Here is a 21,220-nt window from a genome sequence, read left to right on the forward strand (position 1 = left end):
GAAGAGAAAGCCTTGAGCCATTTGGGTTGAAGCTGATGAGATCAGATTTGGCTCACAAGTCCTCCTCTCTGCCTCTTATAATAACAAAACCTGTTACCATTTTTCTTTAGCACTTATTACTGTCAGGCCCTGGGCCACACGTATTACACGGGCACTATCTTCATAAGCCTTCAAACTCAGGCAAGTGTTATCACCTTCATTTCACTGAAGACAGTGAGGCTTAGAGTACTTAGGTAACTTGCCTGAAGTCACACCGATAAACAGGGGGCTGAGAATCAAACTCGGCTTTGACTGTGGCAAAAACCTTCACTCTCACCGAGAAGCCCTTGGTTCTTGGACTTCAGCATGTGTCAAATTCACCCGGGGTGATATTGACTAAAATGTAGGTTCCAGGCCCTACTTCTCGACATTCTGATGCAGTCTGAGGTGGAGCCCAGGCATGTGCACCGTTAACAAGTCTGAGGCGGGTGGTGCCAGAACCCACTTGGAGAAACACCACTCCAACTCTCCTTGGCCAGATGTGAGTTCACGTTCCCCTCCTCATCCAGCTTCCTTATCCAGCCCATCTCTTTATGTCCCTCAGCCTCTCCCTCAGAATTCATGCCAGTTAGTCAACTCACTTACTTATGTGCGTCCACACAGATGCACCCATATGCCCCCTTCCTTTTCCTTGGAAAGCAATGTCAAGATGATCCACCCCCTTTTTTAACTTGAACCATGCACCTGGCCTTTGAGTTTTCAGTGGAAGAGTCTTTTAATCTGTCCTTCAATTCCATGGCAGCTTCTCAGTCCTGCAAACACTTATCTCCACCCCATCATGAGTTCTCCTCTGGATGTTCTAGTGAGAGAATGGGTATTTGTTGATGAGCTGCTTCATAAAAGGGGTGGCAGGGCTGGCATGTACACCCCGCTCACCAGGCAGAAAGCACACTGAGGAGCACAGCCTTGCTTGCTCGTATTCGTCTTCCAGGGGAGAGAGTCTGGTCTTCATACGTAGGGTGAGGGAGGTGCGTGCGTGTGTGTGCATGTGCGTGCACACACAGGCACATGCGTAACAAGGTGGTGCCTGTGGACGGCTGCATTGTCTCTGCTTCCTGGCTGGAGACCTCATGGTTCATAAATCAAGGATCTTAAAGATGTCTCCAAAGGGAGAAAAATGGCCTTTCTCTTCTTCTTAGTCCAACCCAGGCTATGACACAATGCACAGGCCCGTGCTCTTGCCACCCACCCACATCCACACACACCCACGAGCCCTGCGTGTCCTGCGTGGTCCTCACCTCTGTGTAGGCCTGGGTCACCTGCTCATACAAGGACTGGTGGTGGTGGATGGCCAGCTCCAGGTCCTGCATCTCGGAGGGCAGGCCCCCCTCACTGCACATCTTGCACCAGGCGTCCACTCCTGACAGGAACTGGAAGGAGATAGCAGCTGGGTCAGTGCGGGAGCCCTGGGGGTGGCCAAAGGGCAGATTTTGTAGAGCTGGTCAGGTACCTTGGAAAGAAGCATCAGGACCTCTGGGAGCCTCAGAGACCACTCCAGACAGTGGAGTCTTTCTCTTTAATTCAACAAACACCAACCCCACCAAAGAAGTCAGACGCAGCACCTTTGTAGGAAGTGTGGTTTCCACAAACAAAGATGACTGTTGTGAAACTGCTGGGGTGGGAGCCACCTATGCGTTCAACAGGCTATATGCACACACTGGCTACAATGTGTGGGAAGAGCTTACTACCTTACCTGTACCCCTTAGAACTTCTTGTCCGAGGCTGCATACAACGTAACGGGATGTTTCCACACATGCATAATGGGTTGTGAGGAGGAACAGAGTACAGCTCATACAAGGCCATCAGGTACCCCAGGGAACCTGCAGAGGCCATTCCCACAGGGGATGGAGATTAATGTTCCAGGAGATCCCCACTGTTGGGTCAGTATCCTTAGGGGTGGGGGAGGGGAGGGGCAGCTTAGGGGGACAGACTGCACCATGCCTATGGCGGCACTGGCTCCTGGGATGTGATATATAGATATAGATTTCGACAGACATCAAATTATTTAAAAATTAAAATTAACAGCTGTGGAAGACTATGGGTCTCCATGCACAAAAGGTGAGCTAACTGAAATCACTCAGATTTATTGGGTGGAAAAACACACCTCTAAAATGCAAATAATTCTTCACCCAACAGTCTGGAATGGTTCTGTCTGTGATTCCTCTCACCTGGGTGCACAGCTCCATTTAAATTAATTGCCTAAATACCTTTTTATCTCATTGCCTAGAACAGCCCATATGAGGACAATAAAGAGCTGCCTAAATAAACGCATAACAGCCTTGAAAAAATAGCCTTGAGTCTGTTGTTTGGTGTGTGTTTGTTTTTTCTCCCCCAGCTAAAAAGAAGCATGGTTGATGAGTTTCCCTGAAGGACTGGTAATACCTGAGGAAATTGCATTAAAAAATAGATACAAATAAAATTTGCTTCTGATCCAAAGCAGTCCAAGTCAGGAAACATCAGCTAGAAGTTGACTCCACCAGTTATTCTTGGCTCTGGCATTGCACTTTCTGCAACCTCCTGAGTTCAGTCCTGGTGTCCATCAGCTCGCAGCCCCTGGCCTGGTGGCTGCCATGTTGATTTTTCATTCTGTAGGTTTTTATCCCATTAGACCATCCCTTAACCATTCTGGAAGCATGCTGGGTGCCATCCAGCACCAGATTGCATACACTTGCTAACATCTCAGAAGCTTCTTTGCTCCGCCAATAACCATTTTACAGAGGAACCTGAAAGCAACTTGACATTCATCTATCAACCATGGGGGAAGCGCCTCTCCAAGGACCTTGGGATTTCTTTGTAATACTCTAACAAGGGTCCTGTAGCATCAGTTCAAGGACAGAAAGGCAGAGACACAGAAAGGGAAGTACTGGGTCTCCCTTGCCAATCTGGATCAACTTTGAACAAAATGTGCAAGTGGTAGGGTTGAAGAGAGAATGGGAGATTTGACATGAATATTCTCCTGAGCCTAGGCATGAACTAGTGACTTCTGTGCTAAATGGAATAACAGTTTTTGAATATCAGAAGAATATTCCCTCAATTTGGTGTGCTATTGTTCACAATGTAACAGCTACAGACAGGACACGTTTTTAAGGTTAGTTTGCATTTCAAAATATGTTTTTCCTTATTTTCTTAAGACTCCAGAAAATCGATAAAACAATAAATCAAGCCCTAGTTTGTGACATTTGATGACTCCCGAGGTATAAAACTCTACATTGGTCTATTTCAAGCTATCAAGTGCCATCACAGAATGTGGAGTTGGAAAGAGGCGATCAGGAGGTATACACACAACTTATAGTGTTTTTACCACAGAGACAAATAGACATAATTTCAAGAACGTAAGTAATGATAAAATGTAGTAAATTAACTAGGAGTGATGAGTTTTTAGTCTCTATTACCTTTGTTTTTAATATATTTACTTTTTTTTTTTTACTTAAAGAAAATTATATTTATTTTTTTAAGTATTTATAATGATTTTTTATTTTATTATGTTAGTCACCATACAGTACATCCCCGGTTTCCGATGTAAGGCTCGATGATTCATTAGTTGTGTATAACACCCAGTGCACCATGCAATACGTGCCCTCCTTACTACCCATCACCGGCCTATCCCATTCCCCCACCCCCTCCCCTCTGAGGCCCTCAGTTTGTTTCTCATAGTCCATAGTCTCTCATGTTTCATTCCCCCTTCTGATTACCCCCTCTTTCTTTATCCCTTTCTTCCCCTACTGATCATCCTAGTTCTTATGTTCCATAGATGAGAGAAATCATATGATAGTTGTCTTTCTCTGCTTGACTTATATTTACTGTAAATTTATAAAATTTAGTTTTAAGTAATGGCTATGTTTAGTAATCAGCTCACAAATTTCCTGAACATTTGACATCTGGCTCTCCACAGGCTGCTTAGAGCCAGCTCCAACACACCACTGGTTCCTAGGCAGGTGACTTAATCTCTCTGAGCGGCAGTGCTCCTCTCTGTAAAATGGGTGAGTAATGTCACTGACCAATGCCAGTATGTACATAGCAACAAATAGTTACTATTTCTACCTGTTGTGTAACTATTACATTATTACTATCCATAGCAAATGCTTCATGGAAGATTGATTTCCCCCTGCTCTCAGCACTCGATGATCAGTATTTAGTTTCACGCCTTCTTTCTATGCTCTGAGAATGTAGTCAACACACATGCACATGCACATACAACCAGAAACTACCAAACAGAGTGTAAACAGCTCCAGGTTCCTTCTTGTTTGGATGTTAAGCAAAGCCACCCAGAGTGAACAATGTGTCCTTGCATACACAGGAGCCAGGAAAGCAGTAGAACACGGGTTACCACTGCAATGCCTCAGCAGGGTCTTGAGTGTTTCGGGGAGAGAGGAGGGGCTCTCTACACAGACAGCGTATGTATTCCCACCCTTCCGAGCAACAGCCACCACAGCAGCTCCCTTGGCCTCACCTGCTCGGCCTTCTGGTGGAACACCGCAGACATGGCGAGGATGGTGCTGCGCTCATCCAGCGCGGCCGCGAAGCTCTTCCACTCCTGGTCCAGCTGGGTGGAAATCTGCTTGATTTGCTGCGAGGCATAATGACCGGCCTCAGAGAGGCGGGAAGCCACGGACATGATGCGGTTGATGTTGACATAGGCATTCTGGGAAGCAGAGGAGAAGGAGCGCTCAGTGGGGCAAGCTGGAACAACACCCACCGAGCGCATCTGGGGGTGGGTGAGTATTTGGGGAAGGAGGCTACTCAAAGAGTCTGAGAGAGGCTGGTACAGTCCACACTAGTGTACCCGTTTTTGGCCCAAGGGAAGTCTGTCTGCAACATGAAATTTCACCTGATAGGCGGTACAGTAACTGAGCTCTTTCCTTCTGGGGACCAACCTAATTTTTGTGTCAACTATTAATGCACATGAATGTGGTCGCTTTACACGGACGGCCTTAGTAACCCCCACACTCATCTTACGAGGTCACATCACAGGAGCGTGGTGCTTCCAAGAATCACTCTCTGGGAATAGAGGCTCAAACTAGGGCAAAAGGCACCTCCCTTGCTCAAGAGAGAGCTAGCCCCAGGGCGTTACTGCTGCCAACAACGGGCAGGACGACTACACATCTTCCTATCACCAACAGAAGAATTTGCTGAAGGCTTACTCCTCTCCCTACCAAAAAACTGGGACACTAGCCATCAGTCAGGATTTAAATAAAGACAGCATTTGAAGCAACAACATTCTTCCAGCTAAAAATCTACATCTGAAACCAATGATGTACTATATGTTGGCTAATTGAATTTAAATTAAAAAAACAAACAAATAAAAAAACAAAAAACAGTGGAATCCTTTTTTTTTTTTTTTTAAAAATCACTACCAGACTTAGGGATATTTCCCTACCTAATCCCAAAAAGGTATCTGTGGATTATCCGTAGGGCTCTGCTGGCCCTGCTGACTTCTCTCATCATGTGTTTTGTTTACAATCATTCCCATCTTTGATTGTCAATTAAAAATTCATGACCATGTGTGTTGTTTCCTACCAGGCCAACAGAAAACCCTCCAGGAAGGAACAAGGCAAAAGAAAACCCCCACAAACATAAGACAGTAGCGAGCATGATTATTTTTAGCTGCTACCTCCTATTAATTGTCTCAGGTGTCAAAACAATCAAGTAATATTGTGGCATCCACAGGGAGCTTTTCTGAATCACACAATGTCTGCCTGAAGAAGGACTAGGGCGGCAAGTTGCTTGCGCACCTTAGTTCTTTGTTACAAATCTTCTCGAATGACAATAAATATTCTTCAGCAATGGCATTTTCTCCTAGCTCTATTATGAGCTCAGGAGTAGTTCATTAATATTGGGTAAATGAAGGTTCTTTATTTTCGTTCCCCTCCTCCTTCATGGTCCTTACTCATCTTAACTGTCCCTGATCTCAAGCCCTCCATCCTAAACCTGAGCTAGGTTGATAAGGTCCCTCTTCATTTAAAAGGCCTCTGTAGAAGTTTAAAAGGTTAAGTGTAGTGCTCACACACAAGTCCATCCTGATGTCTAATGACCCCCTGTGTAATCTTTTTCTTTAGTCTGGCCTAAGACCTTTCTGACGCAGTACATTTCCTTAATAGAGCTAGAATATTACTGAGTCTTGTTATTTGAAATAACAATCCTTCAAAGATTTAGGAGTCATTATCAGCCTTGTTTTCTGAGTTAGGACACAGATTCCACTTAAAATTAAACTCTATTTATAGAACTGACAGAAAAACCAACTCTGTACTTGGAAAGAAAGGAGAGAGAGAGGGTGGGAAAAAAAAGGCATGTACTGATTTTAATAGTTCTGTCTTCTAAGGGAATGACATTTGGATTCCCCCAAATTTCCTGCTTGTGTCATTGTCTTAGTTTGGGTTGCCTCCAAAGCAGACCTTGAGACAAGGATTTGGGTTGGATGACTTATTTAGAAGTGACTGCAGAATGCAAGGTGAGGGAGTGGGCAAGTGAAAGAAAAAAGGAAAGAAAATGAATAAAGGATGTATTTATTAATGGGTTAACGCTACAAACAATTAGAGGTCATCCCTCCTTAAGCCTTTTGAGCAACTGTGTGGAACAACTTCTGGGCCGTCTCACTGGGAAGTGAGGTATCTGGGGCATTCATGCACCAAGTCCAATTGCTCATAGTTGAGGGTTCCTCTGGAGTAACTCCATTTCCAGCTTGACCTACGCACAGGCCAAGCACACCCCCCAGGTCAGAGCATGACCATGGGCAGAGAAACGCAGGAAGCTATCCGTTTATATGGGAGCCACCTGCATTTGACCTTCGGGGCCAGGTGAGGGAATGTAGTGCAACATTGACAGTGTGTGATAGAGTTGTCCTTCCAAACTGGATTCAAATCCTGAAAACCCTCCTCCCCACCCCACATTTATCCAGATTTATCTAGTGTTATTGGGTTTTCCTGTCCTGGGAAAGACCTTGGGTGCTTTGGCCAGATGGGAAGCAAGAAAAGCAACAAGAGCTGGGCACCAGCCTCTCCCCAGGGTCCCTCATGGACATCTTATGGATGCCTGGCCTTTTGTCATCACTGCCTGTTTACATTCTCTCCCCACAGAGAACATAGGGAGGCACACTTCTGCCTCACTTTTAGGAAGAACTTTCTAGCTATTAGAGATGTCTAACTGTGGCTGCCTCTGGAGGCTGTTAACACTTTGTCACTCATTCAAATATTTATGGAGAGTTGGCCAGGCTCTGTGTTGGGGGCTGTGGGAGATCAAAGAGGAATGAGACAGGATTCCTGCCCTCAGGGGCTCACAGCTGAGACAAGAAAAGCCCTCAAATCACTGCAATTTAGAGCAAAATGAAGTAAGTGTTTCTACAGAGGCAGGCAACTTGCTGCGGGGATGCAGAGGAAAGGGATCAGAACCACTAGTCAGATGTTGGGAAGGGGCTTCCTGCACAGAAGGGGGTGGTGAGGCTGGCAGTCCTCCAAGGCCCCCTTCAGCCCTGAAGCCTGTGATCACAAATGAAAGCTAAAAACAAACAAACAAACAAAAGACCACAGCTTACATTTCACATTCTAGAGACTAGCACAGTAAATGCCTTTTTGTTTCCTTATCAGTGGGCAGAGAAATGTCTTACTAAAACTAACAAATGATTATGCTTCACAAAAGAAGTAGAAGGAGTATTCCTCACAATAGAGGTATAAATATAATGTTGACTCATGAATTTGCTCATTATTGTTCTCTCCAGCCCCCTTTTCAAAATAGCAAAACACTGCAGGCAAGTCACGTGGTCCAGGTTCATCATGATCACCTTCTTCATCTTCCTTCAGCCTAGAACCCAAGACAAATGCACAGCTAGATTCTAAATAGCAGCCAAAAACCAAATGAAAAGAGAGGAATGGTAGAGAAGGTCTCCGATGACTTAAAAGGAAAGAGTAAGGTTAAAGATCTGGGTTAAAAGTCTGAACAAATAGGGGTGCTTAGTCACTATGCATAAATGACACGTCATGGCCTTTGGTCAATCCATCCCTGTGGTTCTTCTGTGTCACTGTTTATGCCCCCATTAAGGAGCATTTGGGAGTCATGTTTGCCCCGGGGACATGGCCAACAGGAAGAGATATTTTCTATCGTTACAGCCTTTCCATTCCCTACCAGGTGCTTCCTCTATTCCCTCCAATCTGGCCCTGCTATTCTTTCTTACCAGCCAAAAAGTCCCTTCTATCTACAGAGCTGTCCATCAGTCAGGGGCATCAAAGTCCCTTGGCCAGGAGTCCGGAGACAAGAGCTCTGGTCCAGCTCTAACGCTCACCTAGGATGTCACTTGCCTCCCCTGTGCCTCAGGTTCTTTATCCTTAAAAGGAGGGTGTTGAACTAAATAATCTCAGGCATTCTGTTTGAGTAAGCAGGGTCAGTTCCAGATTCAGTGTAGAAAGAACTTAGGAGGTCACAGTTTTCTTCTGTTTGTTTGTTTGTTTATTTATTTATTTTAGAGAAAGAGAGTGAACGGGGGAGGGGCAGAGACAGAATCCCAAGCAGGCTCCATGCCCATCACGGAACACTATGTGGCTCGAACCCACAACCCCGAGATCGTGACCTGAGCCAAAACCAAGAGTTGGAGACCCAACTGACAAGCCACCCAGGTGCCCCTCTTTGGTCTTATCTTCAGTGCTGACTAGGGGAATACTGACTAAATCTACTCCTCTCCCCAAACCCTCTTCTATGGAGGAGGAAAGGCATTCACTGAAGAAACAAGGGTAATTCAACGATTTCAAGGGTCCATGTGCAACAGGAATGTTTTCAACAAGAGTAACATAATCTGATTTATGCTTTTAGAAGACTGCTCTGTGTGCTCAGGGGTCAGCAAGGAAAAGTCTGCACGGGGTGAGACAGGGAGAACAGCGCTGCCTACCCTGGAGTGGACACAGCCCACCCTTGGCTGTCCACATGTCTCAGCCCTTCATCCTGGTTCTGCTCTCTGGCCTGTCATGTGCGGGCCACTGCTGCGGCTGGGTCCCCTGAGTTCTTCAGCCTCCGGGTGACCAAGGACCAGATGTTCCCCTCGTCAGCCCCATCCCCTGAGCTGAGCTGCCTAGACTAACTAGTTTCCTGGGCCAGAAGTTAGCAATGTGATTAATAATTCTGGCTTTGTGTGTATTTTCTTAAGCTCTTACCTCAAAACTGCTTTATTAATTTAAATCCCTCACATAGATGCAGTGCAATTAACATTATCATTATTCACAGTATCACACAGTCCAAGATGTAAACAGGATCTACTCTGCGATATGCGGTGCACCTGCAGCACAGCGTGTGGCATGACCCACCCCGTCCCACCTGCCATCCTGCTGAGGCCTCTCCCTCTCACCATCACTTTGATCACAAGTGGAAAATATAACTAAATTGCTGCAAAAATCTCGCTAACTCAAAAGCCCTCTATACTTACACCCGGCTTCCGCTTTTGTTGCCTAAATTCTGTTTTCCTGTTTCGTTCCTGCAGTCATTAATTGGACATCATAGGATGGACGGCCCTTCTCCCAGGGCCTTGCCCCCTGCTGTGAATAACTGAAATCAGTGAAGCAAGTCACCCTCCTGGAAGAACTAGTTGGCAGAACCATGATGAAAGTTTTCGGTCCTGCCAAAACATTCTCACTTTGAACCTGGCTCCTGGCTGCCCTCACTGGCCACAAAAGCAGGCAAAGTTGCTGGCAAGATAATCATAACTTTTCATTTAAGAACCCAGCTAAATTTTCTCCCTAAATGAAGTTTCTTACATAGTACACTCTGAAGGAGATACTGGTTCTTCTAGAAATAATCATTTGATAGAAGCTATCATTTTGGTAACCCTAAGCTCGGGGCCAGGGGTTGATGGCAAGAGCAGATCACTGCTGACTGTGTGTACTATCTGAACCCCATTCACTTCACTCCTAAAAGTAGGGGTGAATTTTACACCTTGGTCATATGTCCCCATGCCGAATCAGACACTCTCTCCTGTGGGTTACGTGAGATAACATAAAGTATCTGGTCTGTTGTCTGACATAGAACTGATAATTCGATGAATGACCTTTCTTTTCCCTCATCCAGTTCCAGAACACTGGTACTAACTCACCAAATTAAGTGCAAACCAAATCAAAGGATTAGTAAAAAGCATAACAAACAGAAAAATTATCAACTATTCCAACAAGAGGCAGATATTTCAACAATCCAATGTCCCATTGTACTTCACAGAGAACATGCGACAGTGTCCCCTGCTGTCCCTGGTGAGGAGTCCCTTTCCACAGGAGCCTGTCACGTGTGCCCAGCCCTACAGCAGGCAAAGCTGCTCTCGTCGCTTGCCAGGACACTGCCCTGCACGCCGTACCTCCCCTGTTGGCAGAGACCCTTTTCCTAGGATTCAAGGGTCTGGGGTCCTGGATTGTCCACAGGTTTTTCCTTGACCCAGAGAGATCAGAAATTCATAATCAGCAAGTGAATCACTCTGTGAGCCATGCCGTTGCAACACACGCGGTGTCCTTTCCTACCATAAGTTGGAAAAGCAGAGGTCTTTGTCTCTTGGGATAGCTTTCTTAGGGCATCTCCAGCACTCTGGCATATCCTGAGTATCCAGAAGTGGGTATGCCTTGTCCTCACACGAGGGGACAGTCCTCTGCCTCATCACTGACCCTACTGCCAAAGGTGGCAGAAGCCTCCTCCTCAGGCCAGGCCTGCGGCACTTCACCTCGTCATCCAGGGGTGATGCTTCTTGCATTCAGAGACGGGGAGCCACGGAAGAGCTATCTCATCTCTGGGAAGAATGAGTTCTGCACATAGGGTTCCCAATTCCATTCGTTAAGGGGCTGCAGCTTTTAAATTATTATTACGAAAATGGAAGTTGTGATCCCTTAAGATCACCACAGGAGGTGAGGCCACGTATAGGGGCCACCTTCCTGAAAGGGGCTCAGTCCAGACAAGACGTGGAGATCTTGACTCTCCAAATCCTAAAGTCAAGGGAAGGAAGCCAGGCAAACACCCGGCCAAGGGCCAATGTACTCAGCAAAATCACCTGGGTCAAATGAAAACCGGATGTTAAATCAAAATGCTAAATACGAAATATATAAACAGCAGGGCCTCGGCTGAGAATATACATATTACTAACATTATGTATACCAGGGAGGCACACCCAAATGTTAGTAGCTATTGAATGCTTACTTTACACAGATATGCATGGTGGTAGGAACTTCCTCTAGGCTCTTTTTGTCATCTCAATTCTTTCATGTACAGAGAAGCATTTTAAAAAATAATTTTGGGATACACATATTTTTAGTACTTGGGGGAAAATGTTCTAAAACTATAGAGAGGAAATATATAGTATTTTATTTTATCCCCTAGCTCTTCCTCTCACCACTGATGTTAATACATCAAAGCATCAGCTATCTATGGGTGTTGGGATGAAGGGGGAATTTATATCCAACCTTTTATTTTTATCGAACTCATTCTTTTTATTGAGGCACAAAGATTGTTTCTAGTTTGGGGCTTTTTGCCTCTAAAAATAATGCTAGGGGTTGCAGAGTATTTTTAATTTTAATAGATTTGATATTTTAAATATTTTTTAGTTTCAAAATTATTTTAATGTATTTTAAAATTTTTTGATTTCAAAGTTATTTTAATGCATTTTTTTTTCATGAATCTGGTCAGGTTGCATTCCATGAAAGTTGTAATTACTAAAACTCCCCCATCTCTTTTTACTTTAATAAAGCTTCTTCTTTTTTTTTTTTTTAAGTAAGGCACAATTTACTACCAGTGAAACAGATAAGTTTTAATGAGCAAATACTGCTTTAATAAGGAAAAGAATATAAACACACTTCATTTAAAGTTTTTTGAGAAGCCAAGTTCATGTAACAGTCTCATTTTACAGTTAGGAAAAAAAACAATAAAACCCAGACATTTTTTGAATCCACCCAGGAGGTGTTTCAAAATTTGTTAAGTCAATTAGGTGGTATGTTCCAAGTCACCGAAAGAGAGGCTGACTGGGAGTAGACCCTAGTCTCCTGGTTCCTAGTCTGCATGACCCCTCTGTTCATAGCTATCTTTTTCTCATGCCCTGCAGCTTATATTAATTTAAGTTTTTGTTTTGTCACACTCAGAGAGAGCCATAAGGAAAAATACTTGGAGATTTTCCCATACAGCTTTCAGAGGCTTCGTGAGTAGCATTCAGTATCAGTAAGAAGACAGATCGTGCCAGAGCAATGGAAAAGCTGAGCCTCACCTCCTCTTTCCAGCTTAATGATACCATATGTATTGCTTACATCTTTGCTAGTACCAAACCCACTTTGGGTCCTGATGCTGTTAAAGCATCAGTTTATGATTAATTAGTTTAACATTACCATGTAAACCTGCTGATCCCACCTCGAAACATATGGCCATGGGGATAGTAACATCTGGAATAAGAACTGTCCATGCTTGAAACTCTACTACAATAGCTATGAGATGTGATGAGCTCTAAATGAAACCTCCAACTTCTGCCTCCCACAAACCACAGGGTGCCCTCGAGGGGGCCAAATAGGGCAGTTGATGGATGACTATCTGGTCAGGTCTGGCCAGACAGTAGGTCAAACCATGTGGAAGCCATCTGTCACTGTCGGGTGGAGAGACGAAAGAAGTTGGAGCAGCCCCCCTGCTCAGCAAAGATAACGTTGGCCCGTGAATCCCTCTGTCCCTCTCGCCTGGCTTGCTGTAGCAATGTTTCCTCCAGCAATTGCTTTACAAACCATTAAACAGCCATGAAAACAAGTGCCTGGCCATATGTCCGAGGGCCAAGGAAACCCAGGAGCAGATTTCAGTAAAAGAGAAACCGGTCTCTCTCTCCCTTCTCAGCCCAGAGTGAAACTTCTTGAAGTGGTGAGTACCTTTGTAGGAGGCAGTGTTGCAGGATTCCCATGTTAGGGAAGAATGAGTATGACTGGAATCAGATCCGGGACACCGTTGGGGAAAGTGGTTGGGATCAATGTAGCTAGCTCTTCTGGGTTATAATACAGTAATTTCAGGTTGCCTTTAAAATTGAACTCAGAGGCTACAACACTTCATGGAAATATACTCACCAGTATTTTCTCCCTCAGCCCTTTCTTTTGTAGGCCTGGCTATTCAGAGCTCGATCTGTGCATTGGCACAGCCTGGGAGCTGGTTAGAAATGCAGAATGTCAAGCTCCTTCCCAACTTTCTGATTAGAATCTGCATTTTAACAAGATTGTCCCAAGTGATATGCATGCACATTAAAGTTTGAGAAGCTCTGTAGACAGGAACTCTGAGAACAAGGAGAACTGTTTCTTCTAGCACTCCCGACCCTGACAATAATACCTGAACGTTTGCCAAGCACAACATTGTGCCAAATGTTGTGCTTAAAATGCATGATCACATCTCATCCTTATAACACCCCTGGCAAAGGCACTATCCTTATCTCCCCACCCCCCCATTTACAGGCACTATCCTTATCTCCCCACCCCCCCATTTACAGACGCAGTGGTAAGGCTCGGAGAAATTGAAACAACTGGCCCATGATCATACAACCAGGCAGGAAACACAAAGCAACAGTTAGCACCTCGTGCTCATGCTCTTTCCACCACCCTGTTTTACTTTGCCATAGATGTGAAAGCAGTTGGGCTGGTGAAGGACGTCCCTAAAGGGAGAGGGAAGGTGATGAAGAGAAGTTTCTCCCAAAGATTCAAAGCCTCGTGTCTCAGAGAAGTAGGGCTCCTAGAGAGAGAATTCAATAAAAATTTCTACATCTCTGAAGTCTCCCCTTTGGGGCCCTTGACTTGTCCTCAAACTTCCCAGAATAGCCCAACTCTAAAATGGGCAGGAGTCTCTTGTCCTCTCCCTCCTTAGAGCAATAATCTTCACTTGAAAACCCAAGGTCAGTCACCCTGAAGAACAGGTCCCCATCTCTGCAGAGGCTCTGGAAAGCTCAGGATTAAGGCGACTCTTTGCTCCTTTAATCGATGTCTTGCCTTATTGCTGGAGTTTAAATCTGCTGTCTTACTCAACTATTCATTCAACAATGCAAGACACCGTGCAAACAGGGAATACGACCGACAAAATTCCTATGCACATGGAACTTACAGTTTAGTAGAAGAGTCAGACAATAAATTAATAAACATTACTATATCTTTCTTATTTCAGTTCTGCATAAAATATAGCTGAGAAAAGTATAGTATGTGATGGGACAGGGAAGTCAGGGCAGGCTGACCCCTGAAGTCAGGGGTGAGACCTGAGCTTATCCCTGAATGAAGTGAGAGAGTGAATATATGGCTGTGGGCAGGAAGAAGCTCCAGCTAGAGGGGGCAGCAGGAGCGAAGACCACAAGGCAAGAATACCCTTGGTGGGTTCAAGAAACGGCAAGAAGCCCAGGGTGACTAGAGCAGATGAGTAGGTGGTAGAGGCTGAGATCTGAGAAGTAACTGGGGTCCAGACCATGTAGAGCCTTGTAAGCCATGGTAGGGGATGTCAGCTTGTATCCTGAGAAGGACAGGAAGACATTAAAGCATTTTTGAGTGGAGGAGTGGCACAATATGATGTATCTTATTCTTGGCAGGGACATTCAGGCAGTTGTGTTGAGAATGGACCACAAGGGAACAAAGGAAGCAGCAGGGAGCCCAGGCAGGAGCTACAACAATAGTCCAGGTAGGACTGATGGCAGCTTGGACCAGGGTGGTGGCCGTGGAGGTGGTGATAAGTGACCAGATTCTGGATATATTTTGAGGGTAGAGCCAAAAGGACTTACTGATGGGAATCTTTTAGCTCTTGCTTATTTGTGGGCCTCCGGCTGTGTCAGGCATTCCGACCTCTGCTTTTCGTAAAGTTCCCTTCCCATATGCCTACCTGGTCCTGACCTCTCAATTCTCAAACTCCCTGTATGTCCTTCATCAGTCTCTGTCCCTTATCTGGTACTCCGGGCTGGCTACCACCCATGCCCCAGAATGGCATATGCAACGTTACTGCTGCTTATTATAATCAATATTTTATATTTGTGTCATGCTTTACAGTTTATGACTTCTGTGTACATTATCTCATCTGACGTGCTAGGTTTCATAGACCATTTCATGCTTTTCATTTGGCTCCAGGAGACCTCAAAGAAGAGGCATGAGTCAGCTTTGGCTGAATTTCAGACAAATTAACTCCTTGGCAGTTGCAGACCTATCAGAGAGCAGGCAGTGGCGGCATGTGCATATGTAAGAGCGTGTGGGTCAACTGAGCCACAAGGCTCAAGGGGTACACACCAAGAGGGCCCAGCAAATAACCTGAGGGCAAGGAACATGCTGACAGAAGGCCCCAGAGAGCAGTGGATTGAAGCCATAAAAGAGGAACCAGGGCTGTGCGTAGAGAATCAGGAGTGAGGAGGAAGAGGGAAGTCTGGGGCCCAGAGGGGGTGTATGATTAAGAGAGAAGGTTGAACCAGGCCAGTGTCAGCCACAAGTCAGAAATCTGAGTGGTCAGCCAAGCCCTGTGGATCAGCTCAGAGCAGGCTTTCAGAAGGGACCCAGTTGACTGGGTAACTGGTGAGAAGAGCCAGCACTGTGCATCAGGACAAGGCCGAGAAAGCCTCTGTTGCAGCAGCCAAGGAGCCTCCCTGTGTTTTTCTGTTGAATTGAAGCCAATCCCTAAAACACAGCTGATTAGAGACCAGTGGGCAAAGGTAAATGGGCCACCTAGAAAGGTTGGGATGGGGAGCTAGGAGTAAGGAGTAAAGACAGATACTCCTCTCTAGATCCTCCTGACCTTGAAGGGAAATCCTCACCTCTAGTTCCACAGGCTCATTATGCAGTAGTTTCCGAGTCTGACCCCTGGCTATTGTCAGCTGCTTTTTCTCTTCACCTGCAGCCAGTGATTCTCAAACTGGTTCTCAAACTTGTACCTATTTCCCGGGCTCTACCCCAGCACAGGTAAATCAGAGTCCAGGAGAGTAGGGCCCAGATGGGGTGTTTTTTCAAACTTCCCCAGGAGACGACAGTGGGCAGCCAGGGTGAGGACTGCTGCCTTAGCCATGTGCACCAGTTGCCCCAGGCCCCCTCCAAAGCATCTTCTTCTCTCCTTAGGACAAGTTTAATGCTGACAATGGTGCCAAGAGCAAGGATTCAAAAATGGATACTGAGCAGATCAGAAAATAAAATCTAATCCTCCTACTGAGCTGGAAGAAGAGCGAAATTCCACCCACATGGCTGTTTGTGGAGATACAAACACTGCATCCTGTTCAACTTGATTCGTAAGAATAGGTCTGGCTGGTGATATGTGCAATATTTTACAAGTATAGGTTTCCTCAGAAGGCCTGCCTTAGGAATCCCAGTGTTGACAGCAAACACAGGATCATATTCATTCTCGTCAGAGAGGGACACATTTTAGTTGTTTTATATCCACCTTTAGGATTAGCACCTCAGAAGCAAAGATGTTCGAGGTCAGGTGGAATGTGAAAGATCATCTAGTCCACTAGTTCCTGGAATTTAGTGTGTATCACCTGGGGACCTTGTAAGAAACCCGGGTCCCAAGCCCACTCCATCCCCTGCCTTCCAAGGGTTGTTCAACTTCTGCTAGAGTCATGTCCTATAGGGCTCCTGAAGAAGTGAAGGCCCCACCTTACCAGTCCTACATCCTTGCTGCCCAAACTCTGTTCCAGGTTGGCAACAGATGCTGTGGCATGCTTAATATCCTTATTTATCCAACAAGTATGTATCGACACTTCATTCCTTTTTATGGGCAAATAATATTCCATTATATGTATATACCATATTTTGTTTATCCATTCATCAGTTGATGGACAATTTGGGTTATTTCCATCTTTTGGTTATTATGAATAATGTTTCTATAAACACTTGTGTACAATGTGTGGACATTTTGTGTGAACATATGTTTTCATTTCTCTTGGGTATATACATAGGAATTGAATCACTGGGACATATGGTGACTCTATGTTTAACTGTTGGAGGAACTGCCAGACTATATTCCAAAGGGCCACACCGTGTTACATTCCTTCAGTGTATGAAGGAGTGTAAGAGGGTTTGGATTTCTCAATGTCCTTGCCAACATTTGCTATTATCTGACTAATCATTCTAATGGGTGTAAAATGATATCTCATTGTGGTTTTGATTTGCGTTTCCCTGATGACTATCAACGTCAAGCATTTTTTCATGTACTTATTGACCATCTGTATATCTTCTCTGAAGACATATCAATACTGATCCTTTGTCCATTTTTTTTTAAGTAAGCTCTATGCCCAGCATGAGGCTTGAACTCATGACCTCAAGATCAAGGGTGGTATGCTCTACTGACTGAGCCAGCCAGGTGTCCCTCCTTCGTTCATTTTTTAATTAGGTTGTCTTTTCTTATTGACTTGTAAGAATTCCTTATATATTCTATATGCAAGTCACTTATCAGATAAGTGGTTTGCAAACACTTTCTCCCTTCTGTGAGTTATCTTTTCACCTTCTTGATTATATCATTTGAAGCACAAAGTTTTTAAATTTTGATGAAGTCCAATTTATATGTTTTTAATTTAACGTGAGGACAGGGTCCAACTTCATTCTTTTGCATGGGCTATCTAGTTGTTCCAGCACCATTTGTTGAAAAAAACTATTCTTTCCAAATTAAATGGTCTTGGTACCTTTGTCAAAGCTCAGCTGACCACAGACATATGGGTTTGTTTACAGATTCTCAATTCTGTTCCATTGATCTATATGTCTATCCCATGCTGGTACCATACTGTCTTGATTACTATTACTTTGTGGAAAGATCTGAAGTCAGGAAATAGGAGTCCTCCCACTCTTTCAAGATTGTTTTGGCTATTCTGGGTCCCATGTAATTCCATGTGAATTTGAGAATCAGCTTCTACAAGCCAGCTGTGATTCCGATACGAATGTGCTGAATCTGTAGATTGATTGTGATTTTAACAATAAAGTCTTTCAATCTATGAATATGAGATGCTTTCCCCTTTATTTAGCTCTTTAATTTCTTTCAACAATGTTTTTGTAGTTTTCAGAGAACAAGTAGTACACCTCTTTTGTTAAAAGTTTCCCAAGTATTTTATTCTTCTTGATGCTATTGTAAATGGAATGGTTTTCTTAATTTCATTTTCATTTTTTTATTCTTAATAATATTTGTTTTGTTATATTAGTCACCATACAGTACATACCCAGTTCTTGATGCAACGTTCCACGATTCATTACTTGCATATAACACCCAGTGCACCACGCAATATGTGCCCTCCTTAATAACCATCACCGGCCTATCCAATCCCCCACTCCCTCCCCTCTGAAGCCCTCAGTTTGTTTCCCAGAGTCCACAGTCTCTCATGGTTCATTCCCCCTTCTGTTTACCCCCCCTTCATTCTTCCCTTCCTTCTCCTACCGATCTTCCTGCTATTTCTTATGTTCCATAAATGAGTGAAACCATATGATAATTGTCTTTCTCTGCTTGACCTATTTCACTTAGCATAATCTCCTCCAGTCCCGTCCATGTTGCTGCAAATGTTGTGTAATCATTCTTTCTGATGGCTGAGTAATATTCCATTGTATATATGGACCACATCTTCTTAATCCAGTCTTAATTTCATTTTCAGACTGTTCATTGTAAGTATGTAGAAATACAATTGATTTTTGTATACTGATTGTGTATCCTGTAATCTTACTGAACTCATTTACTACTTCTAATAGTTTTTTAGTGAATGGCTTAGGATTTTCTATATGCAAGGTCATGTTATCTAGGAATAGAAATAGTTTTACTTCCTCCTTTCTAATTTGGATGCTTTTTCTTTTTCCTGAATAATTGCCATGGCTAGAACCTCCAATATTGAATAGAAAGTGACAAGAGCAAACATCTTTGTCTTGTTCCCAGTCTTAGGTGGAACATATCCAGTCTTTAAACATTAAGTATGATATTAGCTGTTGGTTTTTCATAGATAGATGCCCTTTAACAGGTTGAGAAAGTTCTCTTCTATTCCTATTTAGTTGCTTTTATTATGAAAATGTGTTGGATTTTGTTAAATGCTTTTTCTAAGTCTACTAGGATTATCATGTGGCTTTTGTTTTTTACTTTACTGATGTTAAATCAACCTCACAATCTTGGAAAAATTCAATTGTTCATAGTATGTAATTCTTTCTATATGTTGCTGTATTTAGTTTGCTGGTATTTTATTGGAATTTTTGCATCCATACTCATAAGCAATATGAATCTGTACCTTCTTTTCTTGAGTGATGTTTTTGTCTGGTTTTGGTATCAGGGTATTACTGGACTAACTGAAAGAGTTGGAAAACGTTCTCTTCTATTTTGGGGGAAAGCTTCTGAAAAATAAGTATTAATTTTTCTTTGAATCTTTCTTACAATTTAGTGGTGAAGGCATCTGGGCCTTCATCTTTGCCCATTTCATCTAAGTTTCTAAATTATTGGCATTCTATTATTTGTTTTAGTATTCCTTTACAATCCTTTTTATTTCTGTAAGGTTGGTAATAATGTCTCCTTTTTCACAGATTCTAGTAATTTTGTTTTTCTTGGTCATTCTAGCTAAAGGTTTGTTAATTTTGTTGATCTTTTCAAAGAACCAGCTTTTGGTTTCACTGACTTTTCTGTTGTTTTTCTATTCTCTAATTCATTAATTTCAACTCTAATCTTTATTATTTCCTTATTTCTGCCTCCTTTATGTTCTTTTTCCAGGGCCTTAAGGTAGAAGGCTAGGTTATTAATTTCAGAATTTTTAAATACAGGTATTTACAACTATGAATTTCTCTCTAAGCACTGTTAGGTGTATCCTTTAAATTTTGGTATGTTGTGCCTCATTTTCATTCATCTCAAAGTATTTTCCAATTTCTTTTCTTTTTTTAGAAGGAGAGAGAACATGTGTGAGCAGTGGGGAGGGGCAGAGGGAGAGAGAGAATCCCAAGCAGACCCCACACCCAGTGTGGAGCCCAACATAGGGCTCAGTCTCACAAACCGGAGATCATGACCTGAGCTGAAATCAAGAGTTGGACACTTAACTGACTGAACCACCCAGTCGCCCTTCCAATTTCTTTTTTATTTCTTCTTTGACTCATTGTATATTTAGGAATGTGTTACTTAATTTCCACATATTTGCAAATATCCCAAATTTCTTTCTGTTGTTGATTTCTAATTTTATTCCATTGTGGGCATAATTATATTATTTGTATCCTTTCTGTTTATTAAGGTTTGTTTTATGACCTAGCACATGATCTATCCCAGACAATTTTCATGTACCCTTGGGAAACATGTATGGTCTGCTGTTGCTGGATGGAGTATTCCAAGATGTCTGTTAGGTCAATTTGATTTATATCCTCTACTTCCTTGCTTCAAGTTTTCTATTTTCCCACTTATCTTCTGCTTAGTTGTTCTGTCCATTATTAAAAATGAGAGTGTTGAAGTCTCTTTTATTACAGGATGTATTCTCCCTTCATTTCTGTCAGTTTCATTTCAAGTATTTTGGTGCTCTGTTGTTAGGTACATATATGTTCAGACAATTGTTATACCTTCCTGAAGGAGTAACCCTTTTATCATTACAAAATGTCCCTCTGTTTCTCTAGTAACATTTTTTGTTTTAAAGTCTATTTAAAAGTCTGTTATTAATGTAGCCATTCTGGCTTTCTTGTGGTTGCTGTTTGCATAATACATCTTTTCTAACCTTTTACTTCCAATGTATTATAATCTTTGAATCCAAAGTGTGTCTTCTATAGACAATCTATACTTGGATCTTGTTGTTGTTGCAGATTTTTAAAATTCAGGCTGACAAGCTCTACCTTTGATTACAGTGTTTAACACCTTAACATTTAATGTCATTATTGATATAGTTGGATTTATGTCTGCCATTTTACTTTTAATCTACATCACATTTTTTATACCTTTATTCTTCTTCTACTGCTTTCTTTTGCATTAGGTGAGTGTTTAATAATGTAGCATTTTAACGTCTTTACTGATTTTTTTCACTATATTTTCTGAGTTATTTTCTTAACCACTGCTCTAGAGCTTACCATACATATCTTCCCTTATCAGAATCAGCTTCAGATGTAATTAATTGCAATGAGTAAAAATGTTACTCCTATATTGCTTTATTCCCCTCCTCCCTTTTTGTGATATTATTGTTATATACATTACACCTAAAAATGCTACAAACTTAGATTGTTATATTATCTATTTTATATATAAAGCAGAAACAAGAAAAAGAGTAAGTATATATTTATAGCTTTTGTTATATTAA

At 42.9% G+C, this 21,220-nt stretch overlaps 1 protein-coding gene across 9 annotated transcripts in view; it reads right to left on the reverse strand.

Annotated features, from left to right (window-relative positions):
- KALRN (kalirin RhoGEF kinase) overlaps window positions 1-21,220 on the reverse strand; it is a 642,459-nt gene that overhangs the window by 363,438 nt on the left and 257,801 nt on the right. For all 9 annotated transcript variants that reach the window (XM_057306496.1, XM_048214817.2, XM_044382637.3 and 6 more), the window contains exons 7-8: window positions 4,490-4,681; window positions 1,278-1,409 (exon numbers count right to left, since the gene is read on the reverse strand). In XM_057306496.1, coding sequence (XP_057162479.1) covers window positions 1,278-1,409; window positions 4,490-4,681 — 324 coding nt within the window. The remainder of the gene's footprint in view (window positions 1-1,277; window positions 1,410-4,489; window positions 4,682-21,220) is intronic.

This window comes from Ursus arctos, unplaced genomic scaffold (genome assembly GCF_023065955.2).
Source record: "Ursus arctos isolate Adak ecotype North America unplaced genomic scaffold, UrsArc2.0 scaffold_4, whole genome shotgun sequence".
Classification (NCBI taxonomy): Eukaryota; Metazoa; Chordata; class Mammalia; order Carnivora; family Ursidae; genus Ursus; species Ursus arctos.